A 15,416-nucleotide genomic window follows, 5' to 3' on the forward strand; every position below is an offset into this window, starting at 1 on the left:
CAGAGTGTGCTCCTTTGTCAATGGCTGTGAAGTTATACCACGTTCTAAGGCTGGAGTTAATTTGTTGTGACAAGCTTGTTGCTGCTTACAGCCCTGCAACTGGCACCTCTGGTGGGTTTCACATCTTCACCACTCACCCAGTGCTTTGCCTAAGCCATTTTCTTACCTACTGTCTTCTGCTTCTTGTTTTCACCAAGTTTCTTCTCCTCCACCTGGAGGACTTTGTATAATGGACATCCCCAGGGTGAGAGGATTCCCCCTGTTTGAAAGGAGCTTGGTCTTTGATGCCAGTGATACAGAATGTACACTCTGAATTTACCAAGCAGCACTGTTGATCTTTTAAGACACCTAGCAGCCTTGAAAGGCTTTTGGGGTGAGAGGATAGGACTCCAGCATTCTGTTTGGATGTTTATTCTCCCTCTTTCCAAAGCAGAGCTGTTACACCATTTGCAGTCTCCTGTGGAAGTACAACCAGCAGATGGATCTTGCCCACAGCAAAGGGTTTATCTAAGCTTGTCTTGACTGGCCACATTACCATAGAACCACAGAATCATTTTGCTTGGAAGAGACCTTTAAGATCATCAAGTCCAACCATTAACCCAGCTCTGCCAGGTCACCACTCAACCCTGCCCCTCAGCACCACACCAACGTGGCTTTTAAAGCCCTGCAGGGATGGGCACTTCAGGAAGTTAGGACCAAGGCGTTGGAGGATTTCACGGAATGCACTGCTTTGGAAGGGACACTCAGCACTGTGCAGAATCTGATCTCAGGCAAGCTCTTGCCTCCAGGACCCATGTGGTTTTGTTACTCTGACAGGCTGCTGAAGGTGCATTGGTGTGTGAAGGTGAGGTGAAGGCTGGCTGCGGTGTGGCACAGCAGGAAGAGGCACTGCTCAGCCTGTGCTAAACATGAAATGATAATGGAACCAATGTACAGCAGGTCAAGAGTGATGAGTAGAGCTTTCTTCCTGTTTAAAACCCATTTTCTGTTAATTTCTTTTGGTATTTCAGGAATTTCTCTTCTCTGGCATGTGTTTTTTTATTTATTTTCCCTAGAATGCAGCCTCCATGCCATGGGATTCCACTTCTGCAAGCAGCAGTTCTTGGGGGCCAAGCTCTGCTCTTAGTAACAAGCGGCGGACACGGAGGATGCTGAACAAAGGTATCCAAGCAGGTCAGTGGCTGAACTCCAGACTCATCCTTTTCTGTGTTTGCTTCTGCCTCTCACCTCTTTGGAAACCAAAGTCTGCTGCATGTTTCTGGTGAGAATTACAGAATCACAGAATCATTGAGGCTGGGATAGACCTCTGGGATTATCGAGTCCAGCCTATGACCTAACACCACCACACTGACCAGACCATGGCACTGAGTGGTGACTCCACCACCTCCTGGGCAGCACATTCCAGTGTCCAATTACCCTTTCCATGAGGAAGTGCTTCCTAACATCCAACCTAAACGTCCCCTGGTGCAGCTTCAGGCCATGCCCACTCTTCTTGTCCCAAATTGCCTGGGAGAAGAGCCTGATACCCACCTTACTACACCTTCCCTTCAGGTAGTTGTGGAGTGTGATAAAGTCCCCCCTGAGTCTCCTCCTCTTCAGGCTAAACAAGCCCAGCTCCCTCAGCCTCTCCTGAGAGGCATGCACAAGCAGGATTCTTTAAATTCACTTCAGATGCTCTTAAATGAAGATGTTCTGTCTGAATTAATGAGCTACTCTCTTTCTCTCTTGGTCTGCTTTAGCAACTGGCTTTCTCACTTAGAGAAGTTTATGAACTGAAGCTTCTGATCCACTTCAGTAGCAAAGGTGCACTCACTGTTGGGTTTTTTTCTGTATTATTTTCTCTGAAGACATCTGTTACTCCCAGACTGCATTTTGTAGGCAGATGCTGCTTCAGAAGGCAACTGCAGTGTTTTGTATTCTTCTTAGGAAATGTTTTGGATGCTGTATTCCATTTAAAACAGCAGCTGGGCCTGGCCTGGTGCACTCCTGCATTTCTGCTGGCAATAATCAGTTTCTTGGTAGCTTTCATTGACATGCCAGCTTCCCATCATCAGATGGAGTCATGGCTTTGTTTTAGTCATCAGCCATATCAATTATTTATTTATTGCAGGTTTGGGGTTTTTTTTTCCCCCTCCTCCATGTACACATGGAGTGAGTCAGAGAAGTGTTTCCATGGCTTGTTTTGGAGATGCCATTCTGGCTTTTTACACCTTAGCTGAAACCTTCCACATGCTTCGTTCCTGTGAAATATTTGTGGTGGTGCTTCTGTAAATATTTGTGGTGCTGTGAACAAACCAATCTTTCCTAGCTAAAACATAGGCTTGGAGGGAACACACTGAGTAAACCAGCAGCTCCAAAGAAGCCTGCAGTTCCAAGATGGGAAGCTATGTATTGACCTCTGTCTTTCAGCAGCAGGTTGGAAGTTGGCTCTTCTGAGAGTCAGCTCAGGTTCACAGCCAGGGGCATGTTTGATTTGAGTTTAATTCCCACCCTCCATCTATCTGTTTCTGCTTGTTTTGCTTGGGGTGCTTGTTTGCCACCTCTTTGCTGTTACTCAGATTATCATACAGGAACAAGCCTGAATCACTGTAAATTCTACAACTACCTGAAGGGAGGTTGTAGCCAAGTGGGGGTTGATCTCTTCTCCCAGACAACCAGCACCAGAACAAGAGGACACAGTCTCAAGCTGCACCAGGGGAAGTTTAGGCTGGAGGTGAGGAAGAAGTTCTCCACAGAAAGAGAGGTTGGCCAGGGAGGTAGTGGAGTCACCATCCCTGGAGGTGTTTAGGAAGAGACTTGATGGGGGGCTTGGTGCCATGGGTTAGTTGATTAGATGGTGTTGGATGATAGGTTGCACTCAATGATCTTGAAGGTCTTTTCCAACCTATTCTATTCTATTCTATTCTATTCTATTCTATTCTATTCTATTCTATTCTATTCTATTCTATTCTATTCTATTCTATTCTATTCTATTCTATTCTATTCTCCTTGTATTGAAAGTGGGGACCCAAAGGATTTTGCCCTTTGAAGCAAGTGAACCTTCAGCTTCAAACTAAACAACTGAGGCTCGTGCCCTGAGCTGTGCATGTCACACGTGCTGACGTTGAAACATTTCCAGGTGCTCTGGAAAAAGATGTTCCTGCTTTCTTTTCCACCACAGGAGACTTGGAGATTGTGAACAGTGCCACAAAGAAAAACACTCGAGATGTTGGTGTGACTTTTCCTACCCCAAGACCCAGCCAGCCAAATCAACGGCCACAGGAACCCTGGCATCGTGTGGAAGGTATTTTGGGAGAGTCAGATGGTGTGGTCACAGATCACCAGGCAGCAGGAAGCCAGGGTGAGCAGAAGGGACAGCCAGGCAATTTTCTCATGGAGAAAAGGACAAAAAGGAGCAGGCTGCATTTCCCACAAGGTCAGTTCCAAATGCACTTTCTCTGCAGGCTGGCAAAGCTCTCCCTCTCACCAGCAAGCAGCAGAATGTGAGAGCAGGTTTAGCTGGGACACAGAGTGGTCTGTTACTAGGACAGTCAGTTCCTATTCTGGTTGTAATAAATGGGTTTAAAATGAAAGCTGGATGCCAAGGGAACTCTCTAGTGCTCTGTTGTTATGACATTTTCAATCAAGCTGAGAGAGGCAACCTAGCCTGTAAAGAAGCAGCAATGAATAAGGCAAGGAAAGATGAATGAGATGGGAATGATGTAGATGCTTCACCTTGGTATTCAAGGTATAAAAGGTTGTGTTAAGCTCTGAGTAACTGGTCACTCTGAGGTGCACTTAATGCTTCAGGTACTGAGCCTTCAAAGAGCAAGAGTTGAGGGAAGATTGTGGGACCAGAAGAACTGGACCCAAGTGCCTCCTTTAGCTGGAGCTGCATTTCTGGGCTGCTTGTGTAGCCTCTTGGCTTGGTGGTGTTTGGGTTAATTTTTCCTCTTCATTTCCTGTCAGTCTTCACAACACCATGATTAAATATTTAAAACTATTTTCCTTAGTCATGGTGGTTGTTGTTGTTGTAGGGACAAGTCATTCTCTGTCACCATGCTTTAATTTAGAAACTTGAGCATATCTGCTCAGAGTCCCAGCTGATGTAGACAAATCCCTTTGTGTGTGTAAGCTGTGAGTAATCTAATTCTTGGATACACAGCTAATGCTTGGAAGCTGTAAAACACTTGATCTTGAAAGAGCTCAATCAAAAGGACAGCACAGAAGTTCCTCAAAAACTTAAGATTGCTCCTGAGTAACTGTTCTCTCTCCAAAGAGAGAGACACTTGCACACCAGACCCTCTTGTGCTTTCCCAGAAGTGCTGTTTGATGGAAACCTGCTGATCTTCAGACACTTGGCAAGGGAGCTCTGTGAAACTGCCAAAGATGGCTACCACAGAGGCCTATTAGTAAACTGAAGGGAGGATTTATTGCAGTGTTAGGCCACTGATTTGGTTTAGCTAAGACCTTGGGCACCAAGGGCTGGAGATGGGGATGGAAAATGGGCACAGGTGTGGTCTACAAATCTTCACTCTCTTCTGTGATCTCAGCAGGCGTTTCGTGGGTCATCCAAGCAGAAGACTTAAAAGCTGAGTCTAGGAAAGAAAACCATTCCAATTCCTTTTCTGGTCCTGGTCCATCTTGGTTTGAGCCATGGGCCAGCATAAAGCCCTGGAGAGAGCCTCTCAGAGAGAAGAACTGGCAAGAGCAGCAGCACAGCCACATGACTGAGCCAGCAGCTCAAGACAGACGTGCTGAGAGCCGGTCCTTGCGACCACCTGTGAAGCTCACGCTGCAGGTAAAGGTCTTGGAAGGACACACTGAGTCTTGAAAGGCTTTTTGTTCCTCTTTTGATTGACTGTGTGTTACCAACTGTGTGTGGCCTTCCAGTATCTGAAGGGGGCCTACAAGAAGGCTGGGGAGGGACTTCTCAGGATCTCAGGTAGTGATAGGACTAGGGGGAATGGAATGAAGCTGGAGGTGGGGAGATTCAGGCTGGAGGTGAGGAGATTCAGGCTGGAGGTGGGGAGATTCAGGCTGGAGGTGAGGAGATTCAGGCTGGAGGTGGGGAGATTCAGGCTGGAGGTGAGGAGGAAGTTCTTCCCAATGAGAGTGGGGAAGCCCTGGAATGGGTTGTCCAGGGAGGTGGTTGAGGCCCCATCCCTGGAGGTGTTTAAGAGCAGGCTGGATGAAGCTCTGGCCAGCCTGATCTAGTGTGGGGTGTCCCTGCCCATGACAGTGGGGTTGGAACTAGATGATCCTTGTGGTCCCTTCCAACCCTGACTGATACTATGATACTATGACACTATGATACTATGAACAGGCTGCTCAGGGCAGTGCTGGAATCCCCATCCCTGGAGAGGGTTAAAAGCCATGTAGCTGTGGTACTGAAGGACATGGTTTAGTGGTGATCTGACAGAGCTGTGTTAATGGTTAGACTTGATCTTAAACGTCTTCTCCAGCCTAAACAATTCTCAACCACTTGTGCTCTGGACCCTTCACCAGCTTTGTTGCCCTTTTGTGGACATGCTCTAGCACCTCAATGTCTTTCTTGGAGTGAGCAGTCCAAAGCTGAACACAGTTCTGTGTTGTCTCATCTTAGGAGGCTCTGGCAGCGCATCGCCCTGATTTCATCTCCCGTTCTGGTGAGCGTGTGAAACACCTGAAGCTCGTGATGGAGGAGAGGAAGATACAGAGTGTACTGCAGGCTGAACGAGAAGAGCTCTTTAATCCTCCAGAGAAGAGAAAGGGCTACAGGAATGCAAGTCACTTGCTGGCTGAGAGAGGTAGCTTCATGGTTTTGCCCTTTGCTCCACAGGAATGAAAAATCCCCACTCAACACCTAAGGCTGTTTGTGTGCTTGCAGTGACAGTGCCGCAGTTATTGGACATTAGTGTCTGTAAGGACCCATAGCTTGCAAAGGACTCAGATTGCTGCAGTGGGGTTCTTTGTGAGAAGCTGGCTTGTTCACTCTTCCCTCACAATTTTCCCTTTAGGTCTTCTGGTTGGAGAAAAGAGAAGAACAGTTCCAAGGAGTGAAATGGTTCAGAGATCTAAACGGTAAGGCTAAGAACATTTTGTTGCAGGTGGATAAATGCACCTGGCTAGGAAAGGTGGGAGAGTTTTATCTGCAGTCAGGGAATTCAGTGCTGGGGATAAGTCAGCATGTTCAGGTCAAGATCTGTGCACTCAAGTGATTTGTTTGGATTGGAAAAGACCTTTAAGATCATCCAGGAAGGGGGTTTACAGAGGACAGAGGAAGACTCTTCTTGGAGGTGCATGGTGACAGTGCAAGCAGCAGTGGTGGTGGGTTACAGTGAGGAGAACTTCTAACTGGAGGGAAGGGATTTTTTTGCAAGGAGGGTGGTGATGTGCTGGACCAGGGCTCAGAGGAGTGCAGAATCTGCATCCATTTCAAGATGCATCCATTTCAAGGTTGAAAGGCAAAGTGAGGTAGCCTTGACGCTAGCCCTGCATGAGGAGGAGGCTGGCCTAGATGAACTCTGGAGATCCCTCCTGTTCCCAGCTACACTGGGATTCTACAAAATACCTCCTGGAATATGCAATACATTCTATAGAAAACTTTCTCATGCTGGCAGAGTCCAAAAAGGATGTTTTGTTTCAGTAGCCTTTGGCATTTAGAAGGACTTTTAGGGCATGACTAGAGAGGAGGCAGAAATGGCAAATATGCTGAATCCCCCAGTTTCCCAGAGAATGCAATCTCCACATGGTTTAGCTGCAGCAGAAGGAGTGGAGTTTGAGTCACTTGGACTGTGAGATCAATGTATCTGGACTGATGTGTTAGCAGAGCCTCTGGTTTCCTATAACCCAAGTCAGCAGGACTTCTGGGGAGCCTGACTCAGGTACTCATACTTGGTGTCCATGCTGCTGTCATGCTCCAGCTCTCAGCTGGAGCTGAGAAGTCATTTATTCCCTACCATTCTTTTGGAATCCACACCTTTAATGAGTGCAGCAGCCTTTTTCTTTTTCTCTGTGAGGCTAAGTGGAATTTCTCATGGCAAATCAGCTAGAGGTAATGAAGACAATTTTCAGTTCATTTCCCTGTAATTCTGCTTTGCCCATTCCTTGCTCTAAACATCTCTATTGTGAGATGGTTTGTCAGGGGTAAATCTTGGGCTGTCTTTAAGGGGAGCCCTCAAACAGTGAAAGCCTCTAGGGAATGGTGAAGTGGTAGTGAAGCAGAACCCCAGATCTTGGAGATGCTGCATGCATAGGCCTGGCACCCACTGATACCTTCTGGCAAAGCATAAGAGAAGTAAAATAACCATCCCAATGTGATTTGTTCCCTCTTTTCTGTAGTGGTAATGTGGGTAGTGACAGGTTTTGAAAAGATGACCTAAGTGCAGCTGCAGACAGAGCAGAAAAAGAGGGTTCCAGTTTGTGACCACTGTGCCTTCACTGGGCACCACTGACAAGAGTCTGGCTTCATCTTCTTGCCACCCCACCCTTCAGCTCTTGCTGAGCGTTGCTCAGATCCCCTCTCAGGCTGCTCTGCTGCAGGCAGAACAGCTCCAGGGCTCTCAGTCTTTTCTCCTGCTGCAGCTGGCTGGTCCCTCAGCTGCATGGTCATTGGAAAGTTCTAAATGTTGCTGTCAGGAGGGTGTTGCTTGTCAGAGAAAGGCACTGGGGGATGTGGGAATTTCCGGTGTCCCAGCTGCTGGCTATTCCGTGTTTTCCCTGTGTGACAGCACTGCCCCTCAGAGAAACCTCTCTGTGACGTGGCTGGGCAGTAGCCTTTCACAGACAAACCAGAGGATGGGGTTTGATACCAGGATTTTCCTTCCAAGCTACTATTGTCAGCTTTTTGTTTTTACACTTCAGGATCTATGAGCAGCTGCCAGAGGTGCGGAAGAGGAGAGAGGAAGAGAAGAGGAAAGCGGAGTACAACTCCTACCGCCTGAGAGCACAGCTCTACAAAAGGGTGGGTGTGCTGCTCAAGCACTTGTGCTGCTACACTTCAGGATTTGTTTTGCTTGAGGCCTCGAGCATTATAAGTAGTATTTACCCAATGTTAACCCCCTGGTGGTGTTTTGGAGCTTCTAGGTGGTTAGGATCTGTTAGCGTTTAATCAGAGTCAGAGTAGTCAAGCTTTACACAAACGTGGAAGAAAACTCCTCCCTTTCTAACCTGAAATCCTTCCAGTATGTACACAAGGTGTAGGGAGGTTCTCCCCTGCCTCTGCTCTGCCCTAGTAAGGCCTCAGCCTGGAGTACTGGGTCCAGTTCTGGGCTCCCCAGTTGAAGAGAGACAAGGAGCTGCTGGGGAGAGTGCAGCAGAGGCTACAAAGATGAGGAGGGGACTGGAGCATCTCTGAGGAGGAAAGCTGAGTGTTTCCTGTAGCAAACAGTAGCAGTTTGTATATAGGAATGTGATTAGTGTCCTGATAAAGTGTGTTCCCTCTGAGAAGTGCAGATCCCAACCTGACCAGTATAGCACTTTGGGAGCTGTTCATGTACTTTCTTTTAAGACTTGCTAGTATCATGGAATCATTTTGGTTGGACAACTCCTTTAAAGATTGAGTCCATCCATTAGCCCAGCACTACCAGGTCACCACTAAACCATGCCCCTCAGCACCACATCTCCATGGTCTCCAGGAATGGGGACTCCACCACTGTCCTGGGCAGCCTGTTCCTGTTCTAAGTGTTCATTTTGCAGCTTGGTGAGGACTAAAATGTGAGAAACATCAATTTGCAATGCAGCTGCTGAGGTTCTAGAGCTTTACCTTCTCACTCTTTAACTACCCCATACACCATCAAATGTAACCTGCTGGGGAGCTTTGGCAGCAGGCAATAAACTGCATTATAAACCTGAGTAGAGTAGAGTAGAGTAGAGTAGAATAGAATAGACCAGACCAGGTTGGAAGAGGCCTTCAAGATCATCGTGTCCAACCTATCAACCAATCCAACCCACCTAATCAATTAAACCATGGCACCAAGCACCCCATCAAGTCTCCTCCTGAACACCTCCAGTGATGGTGACTCCACCACCTCCCCAGGCAGCCTATTCCAATGGGCAATCACTCTCTCTGTATAGAACTTCTTCCTAACATCCAGCCTAAACCTCCCCTGGTGCAGCCTGAGACTGTGTCCTCTTGTTCTGGTGCTGGCTGCCTGGGACAACAGACCAACCTCTGCCTGTTTACAACCCCCCTTCAGGTAGTTATAGACAGCAAGAAGGTCAGCCCTGAGTCTCCTCCTCTCCAGGCTAAGCAACCCCAGCTCCCTCAGCCTCTCCTCACAGGGCTGTGTTCCAAACCCCTCACCAACTTCGTTGCCCTTCTCTGGACACGCTCCAGCAAGTCAACCTCCTTCCTAAACTGAGGGGCCCAGAACTGGACACAGGACTCAAGGTGTGGCCTAACCAGTGCATTGAAGATGAAAACTTTTTGGGTGTTTTGGGGTTTTTTTGGTCCTGTGTTTTAGTTTTTTGACCTCTGCATCTTCAGCTTGCACTTCAGTTACAGCAGAGCAGCTCTTTCCTGGCTGAGTTGTCCTATCAGGGCTGGAATAACACAGTTAGTTGTTTGTTGGAAAGGGCAGTAATTGGATTTTAAGAATCAAGGCTTGCAGTGCAATGTGATATCCAGGATACTTTCCTAATCTGATTGTGGGTATTTGCCACTAGAATTACTTGAGTTTGCTGCTGTGCTTTTGTAGGGTATATCCAGGGCATGGTTTTTTTCACTGTCTGAGAATCTCAGAAGCAGTTACAGTAAGGTCTTAAGAGGTAATGAATGCTGGCAGGCTTTGACTTGGAGCAGTGTAGTCAGCTGGAAGCAGAGAGGGAATCAGCTCAGATTTTTTTTGTATACAAGTGTGGTTTTGATTAGAAGGGGGCTGATGATTCAGTGCAGTAAATATTGTAATCTTTGTCTTCCTTGAGGATGCTGTGAGTAGCTGTAAATACAGTGAATGGTTTGTTTAGATTTGGGTTAATGTGTTGCTGAGAGCATCAGTTTCTAAGCAGATCTGATTGTGCACGAAGAAAAGAGCCCCAGATTTGGTGGAATGACTCCAAAGACGACACAGGAGAAGAAAAGGCCTGGTACAAAAGCTCCCCTAAAGCTGCATGGAAGCTGGAGTTGTAGATTTTCAATCATCTGTCCCCAAACTGTGGTCTGAGTATCTCTCATAGTGGCAAGTTTGTGAACTGCTGATCATGGAACCACAGACTTGTTTGGGTTGGGAGGGCCCTTTGAAGGCCATTTCTTCCAATCCACCTGCAGTCAGCAGGGACATCTTCAACTAGATCACACTACTCAGAGCCCCCATCCAGCCTGCCCTTCAGTGTGCCCAGGGATGGAGCATCTACCACAAACTCTCTGGGCAACCTGGGCCAGTGTTTCACCACCCTCAGTGTCATTTCTCCTTCTTTCTAGTCTGAATCTCCCTCTTTTAGTTTCAAGCCATCACCCCTTGTCCTGTCAGCTAAAAAGTCTGCCTGTGGGAGTGAAGTGAGAATGAAATAACAGTTTTGTGGGCACTGAGTGAGGATGGATCCTTGGGAGGAAGCAGTAGGAGCTTATAAATAACTGGAAACATCAAAATTCCTGTGCTAGAAAGTGGTGGAGGGTTGCATAGGCTTTTGAAGCTTTTGGAGTCATGAAATGCTTCTCTTGATTGAGATAGGAAAGTTATTTTGGTCACAGGGTGATCAAAACCTGTCCCAGTATCCCTTTGGTTTTGGACTGTCAGTTACACATAGAGCATAAAGTCAGCAAGAGCATGATCAGAGGGCTGGAGCACCTCTCCTATGAGGACAGACTGAAGGAGTTGGGGCTGTTCAGTCTGGAGAAGAGAAGGCTCTGAGGTGACCTAATTGTGGCCTTCCAGTATCTGAAGGGGGCCTACAGGAAGGCTGGGGAGGGACTGCTCAGGATCTCAGGTAGTGATAGGACTAAGGGGAATGGAATGAAGCTGGAGGTGGGGAGATTGAGGCTGGAGGTGAGGAGGAAGTTCTTCCCCATGAGAGTGGTGAAGCCCTGGAATGGGTTGTCCAGGGAGGTGGTTGGGGCCCCGTCCCTGGAGGTGTTTAAGCCCAGGCTGGATGAGGCTCTGGCCAGGCTGATCTAGTGTGGGGTGTCCCTGCCCATGGCAGGGGGGTTGGAACTAGATGGTCCTTGTGCTCCCTTCCAACCCTGACTGATACTATGATAAAGTGACCCTGGTGGGAGGCCTCGAGCACAAGCCCTAGGAGGAGAGGCTGAGGGAGCTGGGGGTGTTCAGCCTGCAGAAGAGGAGGCTCCCATTACTGAAGCTTTTCCATCAGATTCAGATAATTTTTGTAAACAGGGAGCAGGGAGGGGGAACCTCCATGAAGGGGATAACAAACTTAGGAATGTATGTACTGACCTCTAGCCCTTGAAGGAAAGAATACATTCCCATCATTTCATTTCTGACTGGACCATATTCTTCAGAGCCTGTGTGAGACAGGGACCACAGGGTGTCACTGCCCCAAAGGAGAAGGCACATGCTTCTGGATCTGAGGAGCTGAGCTGCACCTGACTTGCTGCTTTGCTTTGGGTTTAGCCTTTGTTTTTCATCCCCTTGGCTGCACCTTCCTGCCTGTCAGCAACCTGCGAGCGCTTTGTGTTCTGTGGTCGCTTCCTGAGGCGAAGCAAAGAGGGGAGATAGCATCTAACTGCTGCCTTTGCTTTGGAGGTGGCAGAAGGGCTTGTGGAGGCTTTGTGGGGTGGGGTGTTTTGAGCCTTTCTGAGGCTCTGTGAAGTGCTGGGGATGGATTCCACACTGAGATTCAGGTCAGCAGCTTTGCTGCTTTTCCTCTGTGTGTGTGGGGTGTGTGCGCTCTGGACACTGTGTGTGGTGTGTGTTTGTGCTGTGGGCACTGTGTGTGTGCTCTGGACACTGTGGGGGGTGTGTGTCTGTGCTGTGGGCACTCTGTGTGTGCTCTGGACACTGTGTGTGGTGTGTGTCTGTGCTCTGGACACTGTGTGGGGTGTGTGTGTGCTCTGGACACTGTGTGTGGTGTGTGTCTGCACTCTGGACACTGTGTATGTGCTCTGGACACTGTGGGGGGTGTGTGTGTGCTCTGGGCTGTGCCATGCCCACTGCTGTTAGTGTGAGTTACCCAAAGCTCTTGCTTTGTCCTGCTCTTCTCCAAAGCCACACAGTATTTGTTAGAGAGACCAGGAACTGTCTGGAGAGATTCCAAACCCACCTGGACATTGTGATCCTGGGCAAGCTGCTGTGAGTGACCCTGCTTTAGCAGTGGGGGGGCTGGACTGGATGATCTTCAGAGCACATTCAGCACATTCCAATGGCAAACAACTCTTTCTGTGAAGGACTTTCTCCTCACCTTGAGCCTGAACTTCCCCTAGTGCAACTTGAGACTGTGTCCTCTTGTTGTGGTGCTGGTTGCCTTGGAGAAGAGACCAACCCCCTCCTGTCTACAACCTCCCTTCAGGTAGTTGTAGACAGCAATAAGGTCTCCCCTGAGCCTCCTCTTCTCCAGGCTGAACACCCCCAGCTCCCTCAGCCTCTCCTCACAGGGCTGTGCTCCAGACCTCTCCCCAGCCTCATTGCTCTTTTCTGGACATGTTCAAGAGTCTCAATGTCCTTCTTAAATTGAGGGGCCCAGAACTGGACACAGTACACCATTCCCTTTTCACCTGCTGCAGACTCCTTTCATCTCTTCTCCTTCAACCATTCCTCTTCCCTCCCACCGCAGCGAAGAGCCCTAATTTATGTTAGAGGGTAGAAAGGCTCTGCAGAGGGACCTTGACTGACAGGACAGATGGGCAGAGTCCAGTGGGATGGCATTCAGCAAGTCCAAGTGCCGAGTGCTGCACTTTGGCTACGGCAACCCCATGCAGAGCTATAGGCTGGGGTCGGAGTGGCTGAGAGCTGCCAAACAGAGAGGGACCTGGGTGTGCTGATCGACAGCCACCTGAATATGAGCCAGCAGTGTGCCCAGGTGGCCAGGAGGGCCAATGGCATCCTGGCCTGCATTAGGAATAGTGTGGCCAGCAGGAGCAGGGAAGTCATTGTGCCCCTGTACTCTTCACTGGTTAGGCCACACCTTGAGTCCTGTGTCCAGTTCTGGGCCCCTCAGTTTAAGAAGGACATTGAGATACTTGAAGGTGTCCAGAGAAGGGCAACAAGGCTGGGGAGAGGCCTTGAGCACAGCCCTGTGAGGAGAGGCTGAGGGAGCTGGGGTTGCTTAGCCTGGAGAAGAGGAGGCTCAGGGGAGACCTCATTGCCCTCTACAACTACCTGAAAGGTGGTTGTAGCCAGGAAGGGGTTGGTCTCTTCTCCCAGGCGACCAGCACCAGAACAAGGGGACACAGTGTCAAGCTGCGCCAGGGGAGGTTTAGACTCGAGGTGAGGAGAAAGTTCTTCCCAGAGAGAGTCATTAGTCATTGGGATGTGCTGCCCAGGGAGGTGGTGGAGTCCCCATCCCTGGAGGTGTTCAAGAGGAGATTGGATGTGGCACTTGGTGCCATGGTCTAGTCATGAGGTCTGTGGCGACAGGTTGGACTCAGTGATCCTCAAGGTCTCTTCCAACCTTAGTTACATTGTGATACTGTGATACTGTGATGTGCTTGTTGCCATGTCTTCTCTGTCTTCCACTGCCCTCAGCCTTTGTGTTTGTGCTTTTCTGAGGATGAACACTCACCTCTGCCACTTGGTTTCTCTCTTTCAGAAAATCACCAACCGTGTCTTAGGGAGGAAGGTGCCTTGGAACTGAGCAGCAGCATCTCCTCCTGGAGTGAAGGTGGCAGCGTGGAGGAGAGGACGACCAGTAAATGCTTGTGCAGTGCATGCTCTGGGGGGTTCATTTGGATACCAGTCTTGCCCCCTATTTTGCAGATATTTAAGGATTAATGATTTGATATGAATGACATTTTTTTTAAATGACTGGCTTTTATTCTTATTTTTTGGTTGTTCTGTAGTGCTCTTTTTGTGCTTCCAAAGCAAAAGCAGTTTGGGAGCTCTTGGGTCGTGATATATTTATGGCTACCTGAGGGCAACAGCAAGGTTGATATTTATTGTAAAATCAGTTTTTCAACAAGGATTTTTATTGGTTTTTTTGTATCTCCCATCACAGTGTAAGAATCTGCTGGTGATGTTTTGTACTGCAAACCCCCTCCCCCCTGAATAAATAACATCAGATCACTTTGTAGTAACTGGCGGCGACTGTGAACTGCATCTCTGCTGTCCCCGTGGGCAGCATCCAGTGAAACCAGCTGTGGCTGTGAATGCCAGTGTGGTGGGGGTTGGAAGGGACCTCTGAGATCATCCAGTCCAACCCCCCTCCTACGTCAGGGCACCCACAGCAGCTTGCCCAGGGTCACAGTGGTTGGAATCTCTGCAGAGGAGACTCCGCAGCCTCTCTGGGCAGCCTGTTCCAGGGCTCCAGCACCCTCACACTAAAGAAGTTTTTCCTCCTGCTTGGATGGAACCTCCTGGGCTGCAGTTTGTGCCCATTGTCCATTGGGCACCAGTGAAAAACGTCTGGCCCCATCCTCTTGCTCCCCACCCTTTAGCTCTTGCTGAACAGGTTGGACTCGATGATCCTCGAGGTCTCTTCCAACATTAGTGATACTGTGAGCATTGATCAGATCCCCTCTGGGGCTGCTCTTCTCCAGGTTCAACAGCCCCAGGGCTCTCAGCCTTTGCTCCTCACAGAGGTGCTCCAGGCCCCTAATTCCCCAATCACCTCTTACTCTGCCCAGCACAGCACTTGAGATCTCAGCAGGTGACTAATGGCTGTTTGAACTGGACACTGTTAGCACTGTCAGAGCTGGGGAATTGTGACCTTTCAGTCACCTGTCACTTGCTTTGCTGCCTTTCTGTGTGAGCCAGGAGAGACTATTCAGAGAAAATGTTAGGCTGTTGGGAATTTTTAAGCCAAGGCCTTCCCTTAGACTGGAGCCCCTCTGACTGGATGCTTCATTGTGCACTTAACTAGCATCAGAGTGGTGGAAGATGAAATGTAAAGATTGTGGGTTTTGGTGGCAGCAGCCTGAAGTCTCAGTTTCCTTTCATCACCATGGAGTTCATGCGACCTATAAACAGGAAAAGACATCTGAGGATAACCAAGTGGCTGCTGGGTTTCCTCTTTCTGTAAAGATGATTCAGAGTGATTCTGTTCAAGGAACAGCTATAAGGGAGCACCCAGTTCTGGGGAGGTGAGGCACAGCTCAGAGGCTTTGACTTGTCTTCACTAAGAACTGACAAGAACTTCTTGTCTCACTCCTTGGCTAAGCCATTCAGGCTGTATGCTGTGGTCCAGGGCTGGATGCTGTGGTCCAGCTCTGCCCTTTACCATGGAGTTCACCTTGGGATGTAATGAATCAGATCCTAACATGTTGGGGAATAATGGGAGTCCCCTGGAGGTCAGTAGGGCTACAGGAAATTACATTAAGGTTTGTTGTAGTGTTGTCTGGTTTG

The 15,416-nt window shown here is 48.7% G+C and overlaps 1 protein-coding gene across 6 annotated transcripts in view; it reads left to right on the forward strand.

Moving 5' to 3' along the window:
- The window catches only part of ALMS1 (ALMS1 centrosome and basal body associated protein), a 54,795-nt gene extending 40,659 nt beyond the window's left edge, over window positions 1-14,136 (forward strand). For 3 of the 6 annotated variants that reach the window (XM_068149426.1, XM_068149428.1, XM_068149430.1), the window contains 7 exons: window positions 1,056-1,173; window positions 3,161-3,415; window positions 4,533-4,780; window positions 5,585-5,768; window positions 5,979-6,042; window positions 7,825-7,924; window positions 13,666-14,136. In XM_068149426.1, coding sequence (XP_068005527.1) covers window positions 1,056-1,173; window positions 3,161-3,415; window positions 4,533-4,780; window positions 5,585-5,768; window positions 5,979-6,042; window positions 7,825-7,924; window positions 13,666-13,710 — 1,014 coding nt within the window. In that variant the 3' untranslated portion in view covers window positions 13,711-14,136. The remainder of the gene's footprint in view (window positions 1-1,055; window positions 1,174-3,160; window positions 3,416-4,532; window positions 4,781-5,584; window positions 5,769-5,978; window positions 6,043-7,824; window positions 7,925-13,665) is intronic. The other 3 variants (XM_068149427.1, XM_068149429.1, XM_068149431.1) reach the window with 3 other exon arrangements.
- Window positions 14,137-15,416: the final 1,280 nt, after the last annotated feature.

Source organism: Melanerpes formicivorus, unplaced genomic scaffold (assembly GCF_026170545.1).
Source record: "Melanerpes formicivorus ecotype bairdi unplaced genomic scaffold, bMelFor1.0.p_v2 SCAF_18, whole genome shotgun sequence".
Classification (NCBI taxonomy): domain Eukaryota; kingdom Metazoa; phylum Chordata; class Aves; order Piciformes; family Picidae; genus Melanerpes; species Melanerpes formicivorus.